Source organism: Egretta garzetta, unplaced genomic scaffold (assembly GCF_000687185.1).
Source record: "Egretta garzetta isolate BGI_Z169 unplaced genomic scaffold, ASM68718v1 scaffold351, whole genome shotgun sequence".
In the NCBI taxonomy this organism is placed as follows: domain Eukaryota; kingdom Metazoa; phylum Chordata; class Aves; order Pelecaniformes; family Ardeidae; genus Egretta; species Egretta garzetta.
In genome coordinates this window covers 747772-765743 of record NW_009258489.1, presented here as the reverse complement: position 1 = coordinate 765743, position 17972 = coordinate 747772, and the positions used below count along the sequence as shown (strand labels likewise).

The following is a 17972-nucleotide window of genomic DNA, read 5'->3' as shown; positions in this document are numbered from 1 at the left end:
AATGTAGGTTAAAAAGAGATAATTTAGCCTAATCATTGGATCAGGTTAAGAATATGGTTCAAACATTACTAGTTAATAAATACCTCTGTTTGTGCTCATTTGGGGGGATGACTTCAGTGGCCAGTGAAACATAAGGCCAAATCTTGTTTGCTGTCCTAGTCATTACTCCAGTCTACTCTTGTAGATACTATGCTTCGAGTGAATCAAATCCCAATGAGGCAGCACAGAGAGATGTGGAGGAAGAAAAATACTTTTCTTCCTGTGGGCAAAAGCAGCTCTGAAGTTGACAGAGTTCACACGGGATATGGCCAGCCTTGAATCAAGGGGCTGTTACTGGCCCTCCAAAGTTCTCTATCCAGTGGAAGAAGCCCTTAAACGGAGGAGAGTTACCCTAGAGGCAATTGAAGTTGAACAGATGTAGAAGCTGATGACAACTTTTTTTCCTTGGTATGTCACTAAAATTTCCAGCACCTTCCTCACCACTGTTGTTTTAAGTATAAAATTGGCCTTACAGCTCTCTTGACTCAGAGATTGTAAGGCTAACATTACTACTCCTGTCTCACTATCATCAAAGAGTGGCAATTTTCACATCTAATAACTGTACATGGTTTTTGTGTGAGTGGCTTTATAAATGGCAAGTGGTTATTAGAGAGGCACATTTACTGTTACAAGTAACTGCACTTTGAGCTGTTTGCACGGCCAAGTACAGGGTTTCATCTATGTGCAGGGCAAAACACTGGCCAATAACGACTACTGCCAACCAAAATATAATAAACTGTAATAGACACAGAGGGATTTGAAAGATAATGAAACAGATTTTAAAATCCCAGAACTGAAGACAGTTCTTAATGATCTTCTTAATTCCACACAGTGCGCTGCCTGTCTACTTCTACATGTTATTCCTTTGCCATGCATCTGAGGGTCTTGTTGGGGTTCTCAGCTACAGAGCTGCACTGGAAATAAGGACAGCTGGTTATCTATCACTGCATTACATCTTTTTTTCCACTGTCATCACCTTCTAAGACACTGTCCTCTGTTGTGTAAATGTAAAATAATTCATTGTTCAAAACACGAGCAGAATGGCTGTAGTAGAAAAGAATGAACAACTGTCCCCTGGTCGCTGTTTCCATTTTAGTCAAGATTTTATCAGCTCCTTGATTTTTATCTCCTCCACACCGAGCAGCTCTTGCCTACTTAGCCATTTCTTGTATGGGGACATTTCCATACCCTTTGTAATCTTTGTCACCCTCTCTTCTTTTTCAACTCTACGAGAACTTTTGTGAGATGGGGGACCAAAGTTGCACACATTCCTCCTGATGAGAATGTGCTATCGATATTTAGAGTGACATTCCGATGCTTTCTACTTTATTATCTGTTCTTTTGCTAATAGTTTCTAACATTCAATTAGCTTTTTTGACAGCTGGTGAGCACTGAGTGTTCCAAGAACCACACAACATAATTACAAGATTTCTTTGTTGAGCACTAATACATAGCTGAGAGCGAGCACTAACAGATAGCTGAGACTTCCTCACTGTGTATTTAAAATCAGAATTGTTTTCTTCCATCTGCAGCACTTTACATTTAATAGCACTGAACAGCATCTGCCATTTTATTTACTAGTCACCATTTATGGTCCTTCTCCAACTTTTTGCAGCTGGATTTCCGTTTTTGCTTTCCCAAATAAGTTCATACAACGAGCAACTTTTTGTCACCCCACTATCCATCCCCTTTTACAGAGCACTTAAGAATATACCAAACAACATAATAACTCTGGCACAAATCCCAACGCAGTTCCACCAGTGACCTTCCTTCACTTCACTCTAAAAAATGACTACTTAGTCAATTTTCTCTATTTTAAGCAGTAGTTCATCTATATGAAGGCTTTCCCTTTTATCCCCAGAGTAGTATCACTTCTTCATGAGCCTCCGGTGAGGGACTTTGTCAAATGCTTTTGGCTAAGGAGACTCTATCAACCGACCATGCTTGTCACATGCCTAGACTCATCAGAATGAATTATGTCCCTTTACAAAAGCCATGTTAACTATACCCCAATATATCATATTTGTCCTTGTGGTATACACTACTTCTATTGCGTCTTCCTTTGTGGGTTATCCTGCATTTGGCCATACCAATATGCGTGTTGCTCGGATCTGCCTCACTTACCAAGCTACACAAATTGTGCTGTGCAATTACCCTGCCCTGTTAATATCTGTCATCAACTTTTCTATTATCAGTGAGCAGGAGATACATCTGGAGCACAAGTCTTATGAGGAGCGGCTGAGGGAACTGGGGTTGTTTATCCTGGAGAAGAGGAGGCTGAGGGGAGACCTTATCACCCTCTACAACTGCCTGACAGGAGGCTGTACCGAGGTGGGGGTTGACCTCTTCTCCCAGGTAACCGGCAATAGGATAAGAGGAAATGGCCTCAAGTTGCGCCAGGGCAGGTTTAGGTTGGACATTAGGAAAAATTTCTTCACAGAAAGGGTTGTCAGGCACTGGAATGAGCTGCCCAGGGAAGTGGTCAAGTCCCCATCCCTGGGGGTATTTAAAAGACGGGCAGACGAGGTGCTTAGGGACATGGTTTAGTGGTGGGATGGCAGTGTTAGGTTAATGGTTGGACTTGATGATCTTAAAGGTCTTTTCCAACCTAAATGATTCTATGATTCTACATGACCAGTTGAACCAATAAACCCATCATTTCCCATGATTTTCTTAATTACAGCTGAGTTCCCACATGGCTTCTCTGGGCTAAGGTCTAGGCTTATGGTTACAGCATTTTTCTCCAACAGGAATACAAACAAACTCTCTATCTGGCTTATTTTCATGGCATTTACAGGAATTTAGTGTCTTTGGGAACAAAACCACTGTTTCAAATCTGTTTGAAATTGGGCAACATACACTGTTTAAGCATGTTTAAAGGGGAGAAAGCATGACTGACAGACAGTATGGTAGCACATGCCTTGCTTCCTTAGGAAAGTAGGCTAAAAACATAATGCCCATCTCCTTTTATAGCCTTTTCCCTGACAAATGGAAGTCTGAACGACTGTACTTTAGAAGAAATTCTAGGAGTACATGCCTCCATATGGCCTGGTTTTGTACAGGAGATTCTATGGAAGAACAGGAACCTGTAGGATTATGCTGCTGGAGGAACAATGTGAAGCAGACCTGGCTGAATTGACCTGGACTAAGTCTCCTATTAATTTTGTTTAGGAGGTTTTACATTTTGTTCGGATGTATTTTAAGTCTTATGTTTGAGATGCTCTTCAGTAAAGGCATTGGACATCTTTATTCTTCCATTAAACATTGAGTTTGTCAAGATCTAACTTAAGACTGGCTATTCCTGCCTTTTTTAAGGTTAGAGAAAAATACTCGAGACCTTGTTTAGGCTTACTGAGACAAAAAAGGGTATAAAATTTATCTACATTTCCTTTGCAGGCTACCATTAAATAACACTTGGAACCTAATATCTTTCAGTATAACAAATTATTTTCTTGCTTTCAGGTAACTAGAAAAGAACACACGTAATGGGCAAAGAAGCTTGGTCTTTTCCCATGACAAAGTACTACTGACTGTACTCTGGGCAGATGGAAAGGCTGGGCATCTTTGCATGTCCTGAAGCTCATATTTACTTGTGCTTTGCAGGCTTAAGTGTTTCTGCTCAAAGAAACAAATAAACAGATAAATAAAGGAAAAGGCAGCATTTTTCGTTAAATCAAAATCTTGTATGTCTTAGATTGAATTCTCCCCTCTGCTGAAGTGTGTAATGTTTCTTATCCATTCACTAGTATTATTTTTCAGGTTGCTAGAAACAGATTAATGCCTTTATTTCCTTGTGGGAATGAATAATGCTCTTTGGCTAGACTGACTGCTGAAACGCTTTTTCCACTGTTCCACACAGCCTGTGCAATAACCACTGAGCTCCTAGGCCAGCTGTAATTACCTTGAATTTGTGCTCATAATTCTCAAAAGCTTCCATGACCATGCAGACAGCCTCCATGGAGCGTTCCAGTCGGCCATCCACCCCGTTAAAGCGGTACATGCTGCCGGAAACATCCACCACCAGGCGCAAGCGTTTAGGTTTTTGCTGGGGGCTCCCAGGCTGACAGGGAAACACAGCAGAAAAAAACCCATTCTAAATGGGAAAGCTAAACATCAGCAAGGATAAAACATTTCAGAAAGAGAACCCAAAGCACTTTGCAAAGCAAGAAACTTTTATCCAGAAAACACTGATTATTTTTAAAAAAAGAACAAAACCATTTTAACCTTTTTTCTAATAGTTTCAAACCAGTCACTTAACAGATACCTCAATTCATTCTTTCCCCTCACCTTCAATGACTGGAAACAAAATACCTCAAAAAATTCCACGCATGCTTGTCAGGAAAATACTTTTTCTGTCTCAGTTTTGATTCTTAACATTTTATTTCAGTAAAGAGACTCTCAAATTTGCTCTTTCTGCCAAGGCTCATAATGGAAATGCTTTTCCTTGGCGTACAGCACTAACAGGGACCTGTATAAGACTGTAAAAACTTGTCTGCTTAGGTTAATAACATTCCAAAAATGTTTGAAATCTTGTTCTGATTAACTACTAGTTTTTTCTTCATTCTGATGCTGAAACCATTATTTTTTCCTGAAAACAATCCCCATCTGTTTTAACAATTTTTGGCACAGTACATTCAAGGGAGGTGTTTTATTTAGTGTGCAATGATGAGTCTGGATTCAAGTACCAGGCTATTAAAGATGATCTGACAAAAAACAAGTCACATTAAAAACAAATAATTAAAATGTTTCTTTTACCCTGTAAAGGGTTGCAAGCATTTGTGTGCTTTATTCTTTTAATTACTCTCTTAATGGACTGTGGTATCCCTGTCCTCATTAAATCCCACATTTATTTTTTTATTCAGAACTTAAAGGTGTCCTTTCTTCCCCAATTAAACTATTTTTACAAAACTTTAAAACTGGTACATTGAGTATATAAATTTAGAAATGAAGATCTAATCACTTTTCCCTTATTGATCTTTCACACAGGCAGTGCCAAGTTCCATGAACTGTTCAAAGCAAAAGACATCAGGACCAAGTGGCATAAAAAGTAATACCAGGGATTCATCAGATGTGGGTAGCTGACGTGCAAAAAGATGTTGTACTCAGCTATTTAAAAAAAAATAAATTCTTACTGTAGTTAAAAATTGCAATCTGTCATTAAGTATTACTGTTAAATATTATGGACTAGCCCCACCAGTTTTGGCCAGGTTTTGTTGGTCTGGCTCAAGTGGTTTCTCTGTTGCTGACTCATATAGACCTAGCCATAATGTCTTCTAAGGAATGTTTGAACCGAGCCATAGGATGGACAACTTCATCGTATCTTAATGGCTTTTCCTCACACTTTTTTCCCATTATAATTTTTATACATGTAAATCCAAATATCTGTGGAAGTTGAAATTCTTTGCATATCACAGAATAAGGAGAAGACATTTGTAAAGTACTTTTTTTTGTTTAAAACTTCCTAGGGTATCAGGATATTTATTAACAAAAAGAATTAAATTACTGAGAAAATATTTTCCTTTTTCTTAGAAAAACAAAAAACCAAAATAGTTTCTGCTAATCACCTTCAGCTTACTAAGATATAAAATAAGAACATAAAAACTGTTGCATTGGATCAAAACAAAGCACTGCCTAGATCAGCATCCTCTCTCTGAGGGTGGCAAATGGGAAACACGTATGGAAGACAGTAAGAAAAGGTAAAGCAAATTTTCCATGCTGTAGTTGCCTCTGTATCAGGGACTTCCCAAGCCAGAGATGATTCTTCTGAGTTTCTCATCCCTACAACTTTCTCAAACTCCAAACACAGATATTGTACAGCCACTATGAAATCAGCACACTGGTTAAGCTCTTCCCCACCTTTCCTTGCTACCTGTTGGATACTTACTTGTGGCTCAAGTTCTCCCCGTCGCTTGTATATGGCTTTTTCTCCTGTCAGCCCATCAATGATTTTGGCATCATCTAGCTCTCCAACAGCTTGGTGTCTCAGCCATTGCCTTTCCTTACCCTTGGCCTACAACAGAAAAGAAACCTTAGTTCATTCAGTGACACAAGCGTATGTTAGACAATTTAAGACCTACTGAACATGACAGACGCATGAATTTTCTTTGTAATGATGTGGTAGTTTTGGCGTAAATCAAAGAAATCCAAACACATTTTCATAGCTGTCCTGTTCTTTTTCTCTGAAAGAGAAATTAACACTGACAAAGCACACGTTCCCTCTGTAATTGTGCCTTTTTGAAGTTGTTTCATATATGGGGGTTTAACTGTGGACTGCAGAAATGTTAACCTTTTTGCTTGCAAATATGCTCGAAATCTGTGTAACAAGCCTGTGCAGAAATACATACAGCCAGAGCAGTATTCACCTTAGGTAATGGTAAGAGATTTCTTTTAAAACAATATTAACAATAAACTACTTTTCTGTTTTAAAATAAAAACCTTGAAAATTGTGATACTCAAGAGAAGGTCCACTGAATGCTTCTTTTGTTTTATTTAAAAGGACACTGGTTATCTATAGCCTGACTTGATGAACATGCATTACAATCCAGGAACTGAAATGTTCATGGAACTCCTGTACATTAGAAGCAACCACTTAGGATTGAAGACCCAAGTGTTTTAATATTATAAGCAACATATTTAAGAATTTTTCAAAGGATAGCTTCATCATGGTTCATAATACGTAATATCCATCTAAAGACAGTAAAGTCTGCATATATGGGTTTCATGGTTTATTTCATTTCCGCTTAAATCTTCAGGCTGAAGTTGCTCATCCTAGTAGTCAGCGACGAAAGAAGATTTTAAATTTTTATATGTATAGTGGTTTTGCACTCTCAGCAAATTGCTGGTCAGCAGCTGGAGGCAAATCAAATATCCAGCAGGACACAAACTGCCTTAAACATTGGTTGTCAGGAATGAAAATCAGTTGCTCTCTGATGAGCAGGAAGACTTACATTACAAATCCCCAGCAAACTGCAGGCCTGGGATTTGAGAGGATGAATCTCTATAATTTTGTACAGTCCGAGCAGTCAGATGATGGCTTCTTAAGCCTCAGAGAATCTTTGACTTTGCTTTGGTCAAAATTCATGAGTTTTTCTTTTTGCTGTGTATGGAAGAAGTATTTCTGGACTACTGACTATTGCCTATAGTTACTCAAGACTAATGGACTACTAACCTGTGAAAATAAGTGGGCAGAAAGAATACAAAGCCACAAGAAAAATGTTTTGATTAATTAATTTTACAGTCTAGAATTTACATAGCCGTGACAAACACAGGGTTTTTTTAGTTAGGTAGTATCAAAAGCTTTACAGATGCTTCCTGATGGGAGGCAAAACCAATGCTAATACAGGGGAACCTCAGCCTTTTAGTAAATTACATAAGGGGAAAGTAGAAAAGATGTCTTAGGTTGTGAATTCAGTCAATTGATACATCTTCATGGTGCTACAGTCAACCTAGCTCTAACCCACTTTGGCAGTGGGGCATCTATGAGTTAGTTTGTACCATCAACTAGTGGTTTCCACTATCATTAAATATTCTTGGGATGAAATTTGAAGCCCCTTCTTCTGTAGGATCATCGATTCCTTTGTTACCCAAAGAGTCCTGTAACATCACAAAAAGATACCTGCAAATTCCAGATGACCTCTATGTGCTCCACCAAAATGTTGCACTGTAGGAGTTTTCCTGCTGTGAAAAACACAGGAGGATAACCCATGGCGAATGTCAACAGCACTCCAACTAACCATTAAAAAATGCTCCGGAAGACAACTGCTTCTGAGTGAGCAGAGCCTGTCTAAAATGAATCGTGCACCTTCCAGGATGGCACAGATGAGATGGCTTTGTTCCTAGTCATCTGAGCCACTATAAGTACTGGAACAGAGGTAAATCCTAAACGCTTCCTTAGGGCTGCTGTTTTGTCAAATTTTTGACATTTGCTTCCTTTCAGTAGGCAGGAGGGACAAACGACAGAAGATTATAAATTTCAGTTTCATTTCATTCTCCACTAGTTTCACTACTGTTTTCATTGGCAACGCTTTGGCTTTGTGGCTATTTGCTGTTGAAGGAATAGCAGTATGAGAAGAAAATTGCTTTTAACTATGGACATACTTAAAGCCCACTGAAGCTTATGCAATGAAAGCCAGTATTTGAGCTGAAATTTTATTGGAGTTGACATTCTCTCCTAAAATAGGAAAGAATGCTGACAAAATCTGACCTAACCACTTTCCAAAATAATGCTAAAATTATTTAGACTACTTAGCATCTGCCTCTTCCATGCAGAATTCCTAAGAATTTATTTTCTTTTAAAAAGCTGAAAAAAAATCCTCTTAAGCATGTGAGTTATACAATGTACATATATATTACAGAAAAGCTTCAAAGCATTTTCAATATATAACTTTCGTAAGCTTAAAAGCAACATAAGTTTAAAAGAGATGTCCTGAACTGAAACACCTATTAGGTGCATGAATCACCTAACCATGGCCATCTTAAATGTTCATTATATGAAGAGCTCTCTGAATTGATACATTCATAATAAAACGGGCTAATGGTTCTCTCTGTATATATGTGATTATAGTAGCGTTGTTGTAGTCAGAATGGCTTAAAGATATAAGTAAGGCAAATAAAAATGTTACCTCTCTTACTTGCAATACCAGGGGACTAGATGATTTTTTTGACCCAGGAGGAGTCTGTCAATCATACAAAGTAATTTCTTTCTGTATTTCAGTTTTATTGCTGAAGTAAGGAGACAGATTAGATGCAGCACAGTGCCTAACTAATCGCCTATGGTATATGTATACCAGTGGTTGGTAGCCTTCAGCAGAAATATTTTTAATCAGAGATGTCTTATAAGAAGTAAAATTGATTTTCCTTTAATTCTCTCTGAAGATTAGCAGATTCCTCCTAGAAACAATGCACTTTTATTTTATTTACCTCATATATGAACAGTAGTATTAAAATCTGGAACAACCACAGAACCAATTACTAGAAGAAAGGCAAACTGGTGGGTTTGGTCAGCTTCCACTTAGATTTGGGCGACACCTATTTTTATTAGCAAGAGTTAAAAACCTGAGAAAAATTCATGTTTTCAGCTGCATATGCAGTACAGCTATGACCTGGAGCGAGTGTTACTTTTAACATCTGTAGCATTTGCACTGCTAAGCTAAAAAAGTCTTTTGGACAGGAGGTAAAGACAGAGGCTGTGATCTACACACCACCTCACATTCTTTTAATAACGTATACTATTTTCCCTCACAAAATTGTGCTCCTGTATAAGTAATCTCTGTAAGCTGCGGTACTGGAATACTGTAACTTGTAGAGATGAGCTCTGGGATCCACTTAAAAGCTGCCTTTGAAATCATAATACAAGACTGTTTTTCCTAACCATGATTATAACCTGAACCCGCTTTTAGCCGTCAAAGGTATGATCATCAGATGCTAACAGGGTGTTAGCAGCATGGTATTTGGGGCCTAATATAATAAGCTCACCATGTTCCTTTACCAGTGAATCTAAGATTACCTGCAGATTGTCTAAAATGATGCGGAGTGACTGAACTTGACGTCGGACTGCTCCAGAGAACCTTTCGTAAGTTGATGCATCATATTCACTCATCTGAATCTCTTTCAATCTAAAGCAAGAACAGGGAGCTAAGAAAAGTTTAGGGAACAAGCATATCATCCATTTACATACGTAAATTACAAGCTTACTTGATAACAGGCAAATCCAGACTGTAATAACCAGACACAAGAGACAAATCAAAGCGGCAGCTGCTTTTGTGAATTTTTGAAAAGGCAGGTGATCACCAATGTCTACAGGGATTGCATTACATTAAAATTTGTTCAAGTCACTTATCCCTTGTCTCTCTCCTAATCTGCTTTAATGTTTGGGTAGTAAATCAGATGTTCTGAAAACTGTGATCAAATTCTAAAGGTTTTATTGGCTCAGGTGTTGCTATCCGCACATAAAAGGATCAGGAGCGTCTATTCATTACTTCACCGTCGGAGTATTTTAAACACATCACAATCCATGCTTTAACACAAAGGTTAAGTAAAGACACACTACAAAATCTGTTCTTGAAGACCTACAGCTAGTAACTCTGTCTCAAATACCTATCTCTGTGCCTCATAAAATGATGAAACCTTGAAACAAAGAAGTTTTGAATGAACATTAACAAAAATGTGCTCCCACACACAAAAATGAGTCATGTCACTGAACGCTACCCTGTCCAGAGGTCTAACAAAAAGTGCAAATCTGCACCGTAAAAAAAGATTTATGCTTTTTCTATAAGTTAAGATATGCCCACTTAAAGTTCTGCATCATTCTTCTCAACATCGTGGCTAAGCGGATACTCTTAAACTGGTGAAACTCACAATTGCAATGTAATTACAGAGGTCTAACGGTGAAGAATGAGCTAGGGGACAAGGGGATATGCTGGGAGTGTGCACCATTTCATATTTTCCATGACCCAGCATCATATAGCGAGGCAGCAAATGTGTAGCTGGCCACCCCACCATCCAGCACGTGGCTGGGTTCAGTCCTGAGCTAAAATGTATTGGCCTATCTGTGCACACCCCATTTCAGACACGTGCTTCAAAACAGCATAGCCTCACTCATGCTATTTTGAAAATACTGATTTTTAAATGAACTATAAATGGATATAAAGTATGTATAGGCTAATTATACTTCTAATGACAAGTTTTTTAATACCATCACAAGTTACTTGCCTGGAACATATAGTAAACATGAGAATTGCTGTTTAGACTAACCCTTTAGTGATAATATGAAAATCAAACATCAAATCTTTGCTGTCTTTAGTATGACTATGTCTTTTTCTATTTTGAATTTTGTACAGACATAGTACATTATAGCCAACTACTATTCATTAGAGGCAGAAAAAGGTAACTTTCAGTGCTGTACAGTTAATTTCATGCATCCTGCCAATGGAGTTCAGTATCTTTACATTAATGAAGAGAACATTTTGTTTCAAGCAAAAAAAAACATCACATGCAGTTTTACTTTGTTAGACTCTACACCAATCTACAGGGAAAGCTGGTTCAGAAAAACACTGTGAACAATACTGCATCTATTCAAGAGTAGGTGCTAACTTCATTCTAGTGAAACAGGGCAATTTAAAATGTTTTCCACTAGAAGTACTATCTGGGCAGCAAAGCAATCAATAGCTTTCATACTGAAATTCTCCCTTCCAGATATTCACGTATAAACAAAGCAGTGAAATCTGCAGTCCCCCTTTTTTTTGCCTTCAGCCTGAGGACTCCAACCTCCCTATTCTTAACTTTTATCTGTTAGGTCCCACAACTATCCAAGAGGTACAGAATAATAATCCAAGGCAAATGTGGCTTCAGATTAGGCTACATTTACAGCTGGTACATGCCCGCTCTCTGGTTTTAGCAGGATGTGAGTTGTTATCTCATGTGCAGATACACAGATTTTACAGGGCACAGCTGCGCTGTTTCCACAACATGTAGCAGTATCCAGGAATTTCCCCTACCCTGAACTTTGCAAACCACCATACAGGCAGGTAGAAACCCATCAAAGCATGCCAGGTGTGCATACGGGCATAGGCACAAAGAGATGTACAGTATCCAAGACCATTCATACCGATTGTTTCTATTATGAAGTGACTAATAATCAATTTTGAAGAATGCAGATGTAGAAAGGGTTAATAGTGCTCCCTGCCCACTTTGCCATAAAGCACCAGGAAAAAAGACCAAACAAGCTCTGCCTTCCCCCTGAAAACAAAACCTTAAGTGACTATTTTTAATTTATATTTCCATATGTTGCTTGTGTAGATTAAATTACTATTTAAAGGTATTTTGCCTTTCAGGATCTTTTCCTTTGAAGCACTGACATAATCTATACGTTTTCCCTGTCTCAATTAATCACTGATGCTCTAATGGCGATATTAAATGTTCCAGGTAATTTACTACTAAAAACATGATTAAAAAAGAAACTTGACCTGAATGCAATAGATAAATTGCTGGTTTTAAATACAGTGATTCATGTACAGTGTGGGCTTTATGCTTAACAGCCTAATTATTTATACATCAGTTGAAGCAAATGGCAATCTATCTCACCTGCTCCTCACAGCACCCAGATTTGCCCCCTACTGGGAATCACTTCGTTAACAGCAACAAAATGTTAGCTGATTAAGCTGCTTCTAAATTTATTTGCTCCGATGTTTTAATCTGTGTCTAGTACTCTCTACTTTCAGACAGATACTGACATTGCAATATGTTCTGGGCTGAAACATAAAACTCATTTGGAACGACTGTCAATCCACTTTGATTTTTTTTATGCGAAGTACCAGAGTTTGACTTGAGAGTTCAGTCAGTGGAAGAAATCTGGGAAGATCTGCCATTTGTGTGAAAGTCTCTGCTGAGCTCTAATAGTTCAAATCATCTCATCATTTGGCTATAGGTCTTTCAAACAGAAGCAATTTGCTCATAATGGTCCATTCTGAAAGGCTTTTTTTCAGATGATGAATTCCTAACAACATACAATCTCAATTCATCATAATTCTAATAAGCTTGCATACAGTAGATGCCTTTTTTAAAAAAAAAGATGAATATTCACATCAATCTCCTTATCCACCTAGCTATGTTTTACTCTACCAAATTACAGTGTCATTTTAAAAGCGTGGCTTAATTCAATAAAACATTCTATACATCTTGCCCAGAAGAGTTAAATACATGCTGGCAAGCTCTGTTAAATGATAATGATCAGGGTAAGGTAGTTGATAAACACAGTTCAGAAAGAAAATTCTTTTTAGCCATCTTTTTCAAATTCTTCTGGGAAATGGAAGGGAAAATAAAGACTTTCACATTACCTCTGCTTAAAGGCCTTTTCACCCATCTCTCGAGCAGCTCTTTTCACCTCCTCAGGAACAGCATCCTTTTCAGCTTGAGATATCTGGTAAACCCTGTGGCCAGCATCCAGTCGGTATGGCCCACCTTTGCCACCTAATCCTGCAGTGTCTCTCCCACCTAACATGATTGAGATAAAAAATAATGAAGAATATGCATTCAATAATAAATAAGAATGCATTCTCTTTGAACTTCCGTTGTCATATTTACAAATGTTCCAAAGAATTTGCCAACAATTCCCAGTAGAAATATTTATTGCCCAAGATGTTGAAAACCAAACAGCTACCATGGTTAAGAACAACTCCAATGAAATATTTGCTTTTATAGTCCCTTGAGACCAGATTCATAGTGGTTTCCACCTTGTACTAAGGGGAATATAGATCATACAGGTCTTGTGCATCTCCTCAAAGCTCCTGGTCCTTAAACCCATTCATTCAGACTCTGTCTTCTCCCTAGAATTTGTTGGTTTACACTGTTCCCAAACCATTTTATCTAGTGATCACTATCATGCCCTTTTAGAATTAGGAGACACTTTGCCTATTCTGTGTGCCTCTTGCCTACTCTACCTAAATTGCTGCAGCTACAGAGACATTGAATAGAACGGCAAATGACTCAGCCTAGTTTCTGTGGCTGCAACCTCCTGCTTCTCTATATGGCCAATGAAAAAAACCAACAACATAAATGCAACTGAAGTAGAGATCCGCCACATACAGTTTTAAGTTAGACACTGCAAATACTTCTTTTCACTGGGAATAAAGTGACCCTGTATTGAGTAAAATAGCTCTAAGCAGAGGGTAGCCTTGTATAAATCCTTTTCTGAGTGGCACAGCATCTCCCTTAGACATCCTTCAATGATGCATTAAAAAAAAAAAAAAAAAAAAAGAATGAAAAACCTGTTCCACCAGCCCAAGTATTTCCACCAACATGTGGCATGTTGTCTGGATCCACTTTTCCATGTTTGGGGGAACTAACATCCAAACCACTGTCCCTTTGAATGGTTATCTGTAAAATAAAAAATAGAGCTGTGAATCTCTCTTATAGCAAAGAAAACCACTCTAACAACCTAACAATAATGTACTAGGTCTGCTGAAGAGCTGTAGGAGCAGAAATAATTCAGTAAATGCAACATCCCCCCTGCTGAAGACAACAGGATAAAGGAGAGTAAAACAGGGCTCCTGAATGGCACATTAGACCCACACCAGACCGAAGTCTACTGCCACATCTGAACCACCCAGTGCTTTCAAATCTTATCCACACTAGAAAAGTGCTTACTGATAATTGCCAACAAAATTCAAAATCCCCCTGCAGACAGGATCGTCTGCGGTTTGAATGCTTCTCCTAGTATTGGCAACACCTGGCTGCACATCCATCCACAAATTTCAAGCACACCCAACTACAGCTCCGCATTCTTCATTAGATGGGCGGATTGATCTTCCCTTTTGTGAACAGGGACTGAAGAAATGACACACTCTTCTCTGAGACTTGCCAGGCAATGGCTGGTTCAAATGACATGCTCCCGTAATCCGTAACTTCCCTGCCATGACTGCAAGACTTGACAGCGGTGAGTTTCCTACGCCTCCTTACTGCCTGCACCTTCCCCACACAGCTGATCACCCCGCAGCCATCAGATGCTCAGGGCTGAGTCACTTTAGGCTGGGGCTGGAGTTAAGCAGGTGACGGAGGGTGAAAATACTTCTTCCCATTACCAACTCTGAGTCATGTAGAGTGGACTCAGTGATTCACGTGTAAACTGCCCTTCAGTTACTAATCTTCTATACTTCAATGCCATTTTTTATGAAACTTAATGGCAGAGATGTAAAATTGATCTTTAACCTCTACAAATTAATTTTCTTCTCATCTAACATAATACATTTAATTCTCTGATGAATTTATGTGCCCCAATAACTACAATTTACTGCCTTGTCAGAAGTTCACTGGCTTTATCAGGGTTTTCCCTGGGACTGTAGAGCAGTTTAATCCTTGATTTCACTGTTTTACAGACTCAACTTTACGCTGACATGAATTCCATAGATGTTTTCAAACTGAAAAACGTGCTCTAACAACAGTGTCTTGGCAACTATTCAAAACCTCGGTTTTTTTCCCTTTATAGAATTTATATTAATTCAAAGAGGTACAATATGGCCTCTGTGAACCATGTCATTAGTGTAAAATCAAAATTTAATCTGATAAATTACATTAATTCAACATTTGTATATGAAGAAAGACACTTAACCACAACAGCATGTTACCCTTAGGGTTATATAAATTTTTGGTTTAAAAGATTTCCTCCCAAACAAACAGTTCTTCTTTGCATAATCAGTAGATTTCAAAACTATCAGAAACACTGAACTGATTTTCAACAGAAATCACTGAACTTAATTTAAAACAAAATCATGAAACCAAAACTGTAGTGTCAGCCTTATGAACCAAACCAAAATCTTATTCTGTAAAGAGAAACAATAAAATGATGGAAAATCCTTTACATTTTCATCCTTCTGGGTTCTTCACAGAAATATACTCAACATTCTGCAAAAGGAAGCTCTGAGGCAAACATAACCGTAATCAGTGATCCAAATAGCATATTCCATCTTTGTCAAACTTTTCCATTAAAAAAAAAATTTACTAAATATTTTGAAATACAAGTACTGTTTAAATTTTGAGTGAAAAAGCAAAAGACCTTTGTTGCTCACATATATTTCTCACGCATAATAAGTTGTTCACAAATGTATTTCTAGTCCATCTGTACTAGATACGTTTCTAATAGAAACCTATTTTACAATAGTGTTGATCTGATTAAAGCAGGTATTTGTAATTTTGAAACAGCAAGTGGTTAATACAAAATATTTTATTTCATAATGATTTGTGACTTTTATTCTTGAAAGGACAGCAGAACCTCCAACATTTGATTTCTATTAAAACTTTGAAAAAAAAATGCATGAGAGTGAGAAAAAGAGACAAGTGGTACGTTCTGTCATAGCTTAGCTTAAGAATGTGACCTCCTTACTGATTTTTTTATATATAGGTAATGGGTTACTGGGTTAAATAATTGAAAATTTAAGGACACTAGAATGGAACACCTCCAGTAGATGTGTAAATGTCATGCCAGTGAATTGCAGCAGTTTCATTCATTTACTTGTTTTCACTTGCACACAAAAGGTGGTAGAAGTTTGCTACATCCGAATACTTTAACAACCAATTTTTATTAGCACTGGTTTGCTGGGGTAATTCACCATACATTTAGAAACTGCATTAAATTAGCACACTGTAGGGCCCTTTGAAGAAAATCTTCCAGATGTACTTTCCTGTTTTTTCTTTGAGCTCTGAGATAAATCCATTAGTGACTTATGCTCTTCTCCTCCCCATCCCTGTCTCCGTGGAAGTGCTTCAAGGTGATTTTACAACTAACAACTTCTCTCTGCTCTGAAGGGGCCTCTATAGAGTAAAAGCTTAGACTAGCAAATATCTAGATTAGAATTGAAAATATATTTTACAAAGAAGTAAACAGTAAATCACTGAGTCTGGACATGAAACCAGAGGAAGGATAAGGAAAAAAAACTGAAGGGAAAAACTTTTGGATAAAGATACATTCTTCAGCATGACCAATAAAAGGAGATGGAAGAGCCATAAATTGAGTCACCCCTCTGAGGGTTGGAGAAATTCTTGATGTTAAAAACTGTTGGAAAGGTAGATTTAAGGGGGAGGGGGGATCCAAAACTGGACGCATTATGAACTTGGCAAACTGAAAGACAGTCAGTGGGAAAAATCTAGTTTTGTCTGGAGTGAGGAGGAAGACAAGAAAAACAAGTACTAAAAGTAGAGAAAAAGCTCAAGCAAATCTAAGAAATTCATACTAGCTTTTCCAAGCTTGTCAAATTGGATTTTTTAAACCTACTGAGATTTCTCTTACTCTTGTGACAGATATTTTCCATATATATAAATAATTTGCTTGCTCAAAAGTTGATTTGTCCCCTCCTGAATACTTTGTTTGAATCTATTGCAAGACTTCCATCAACTTTGTTTCTTTCAGCAAGAGTTTTGACTAAGCGTCTCTTTTTGAGAGAAATCTGTGCTCTTTCTGGCTATACATGGACTGAAAGGTGCTATTCATTACTGCGTTATTGTGAAGATTTCATACTGCCTGGTGTGCGTATCACAGCTTTGTAAAACGACAGACAAATTCAGTCTAGTAGCCTTGAGTTTCCGCTATGATGTCAGAGTAGAATAGCTGGAAAAACTGTGAAATTTTCCTTCTGAGACTTCTTTTTGATTTCCAAAATAACCATAATTTCCAAAACATACGGCACACATGTGTCCATTGTGCATTATATAAACTTGTTTATACATATTGGTGATTCATGATGAGAGCATGAAGGCACTCTTCCACTCCCTGTTTGGGCAGGTTCTTTTTCAAAGTTCTCACCACACAAGAAGCACAACTGCCATCCTCTCCTGGGATCCACGTGACTCTTTAATCTCTATGAAGTCCAAATTCTCAGTAATCATCAATGATCTTAGTCCCTGGTTTGCAATCTTTTTGTTCTTTTCTGTGATTGTATTGTATTCTCAGGCACTTACATCAACAGGTAATGGGTGCATTCAAAAGGACTTTGTGGATGGAGACTATAGGTCTTCCAAAGTCAATCAAGCAAATAAAGAAAAATTTTATGCGAGAACAGGAAGACTGCAGGTCAGAAAGATGCTAAAGAAACGTGCTTTTCTGAAGAGGCAATGGTATGAAAGAAGCGCCTGAGAAAAAAGGAAATGAAGAAACAACAGCAAATACCAAGACTTGTTAATGCTTTGATTTAATTTTCCGGTCCTGCCTCTTACATATCCATTCACTCCCGAAAGCAAGGGCAGCCAGACAGGACCAGAACTGAACTCTCGTTTTATATTCAGTAAGAGATACGTGGTACCTGTACAATTTATTCTATATCAGTTTCTTGAGATGCATGAATGGATGCCAAAACAGTTTTACAGTTTTACATGGCTACACTTCGGGTTTTCTTCTGACCACACTGAGATTCTAAGAGCCAGCTGAATAAGGGAAACTAATACAAACA

The 17972-nt window shown here is 38.0% G+C and overlaps 1 protein-coding gene across 1 annotated transcript in view; it reads right to left on the bottom strand.

Moving 5' to 3' along the window:
• Window positions 1–17972, bottom strand: part of VWA8 (von Willebrand factor A domain containing 8) — a 178274-nt gene that overhangs the window by 11062 nt on the left and 149240 nt on the right. Inside the window, exons 37-41 of the mRNA XM_009645253.2 lie at window positions 13803–13911; window positions 12873–13029; window positions 9545–9653; window positions 5924–6049; window positions 3941–4099 (exon numbers count right to left, since the gene is read on the bottom strand). Coding sequence (XP_009643548.2) covers window positions 3941–4099; window positions 5924–6049; window positions 9545–9653; window positions 12873–13029; window positions 13803–13911 — 660 coding nt within the window. The remainder of the gene's footprint in view (window positions 1–3940; window positions 4100–5923; window positions 6050–9544; window positions 9654–12872; window positions 13030–13802; window positions 13912–17972) is intronic.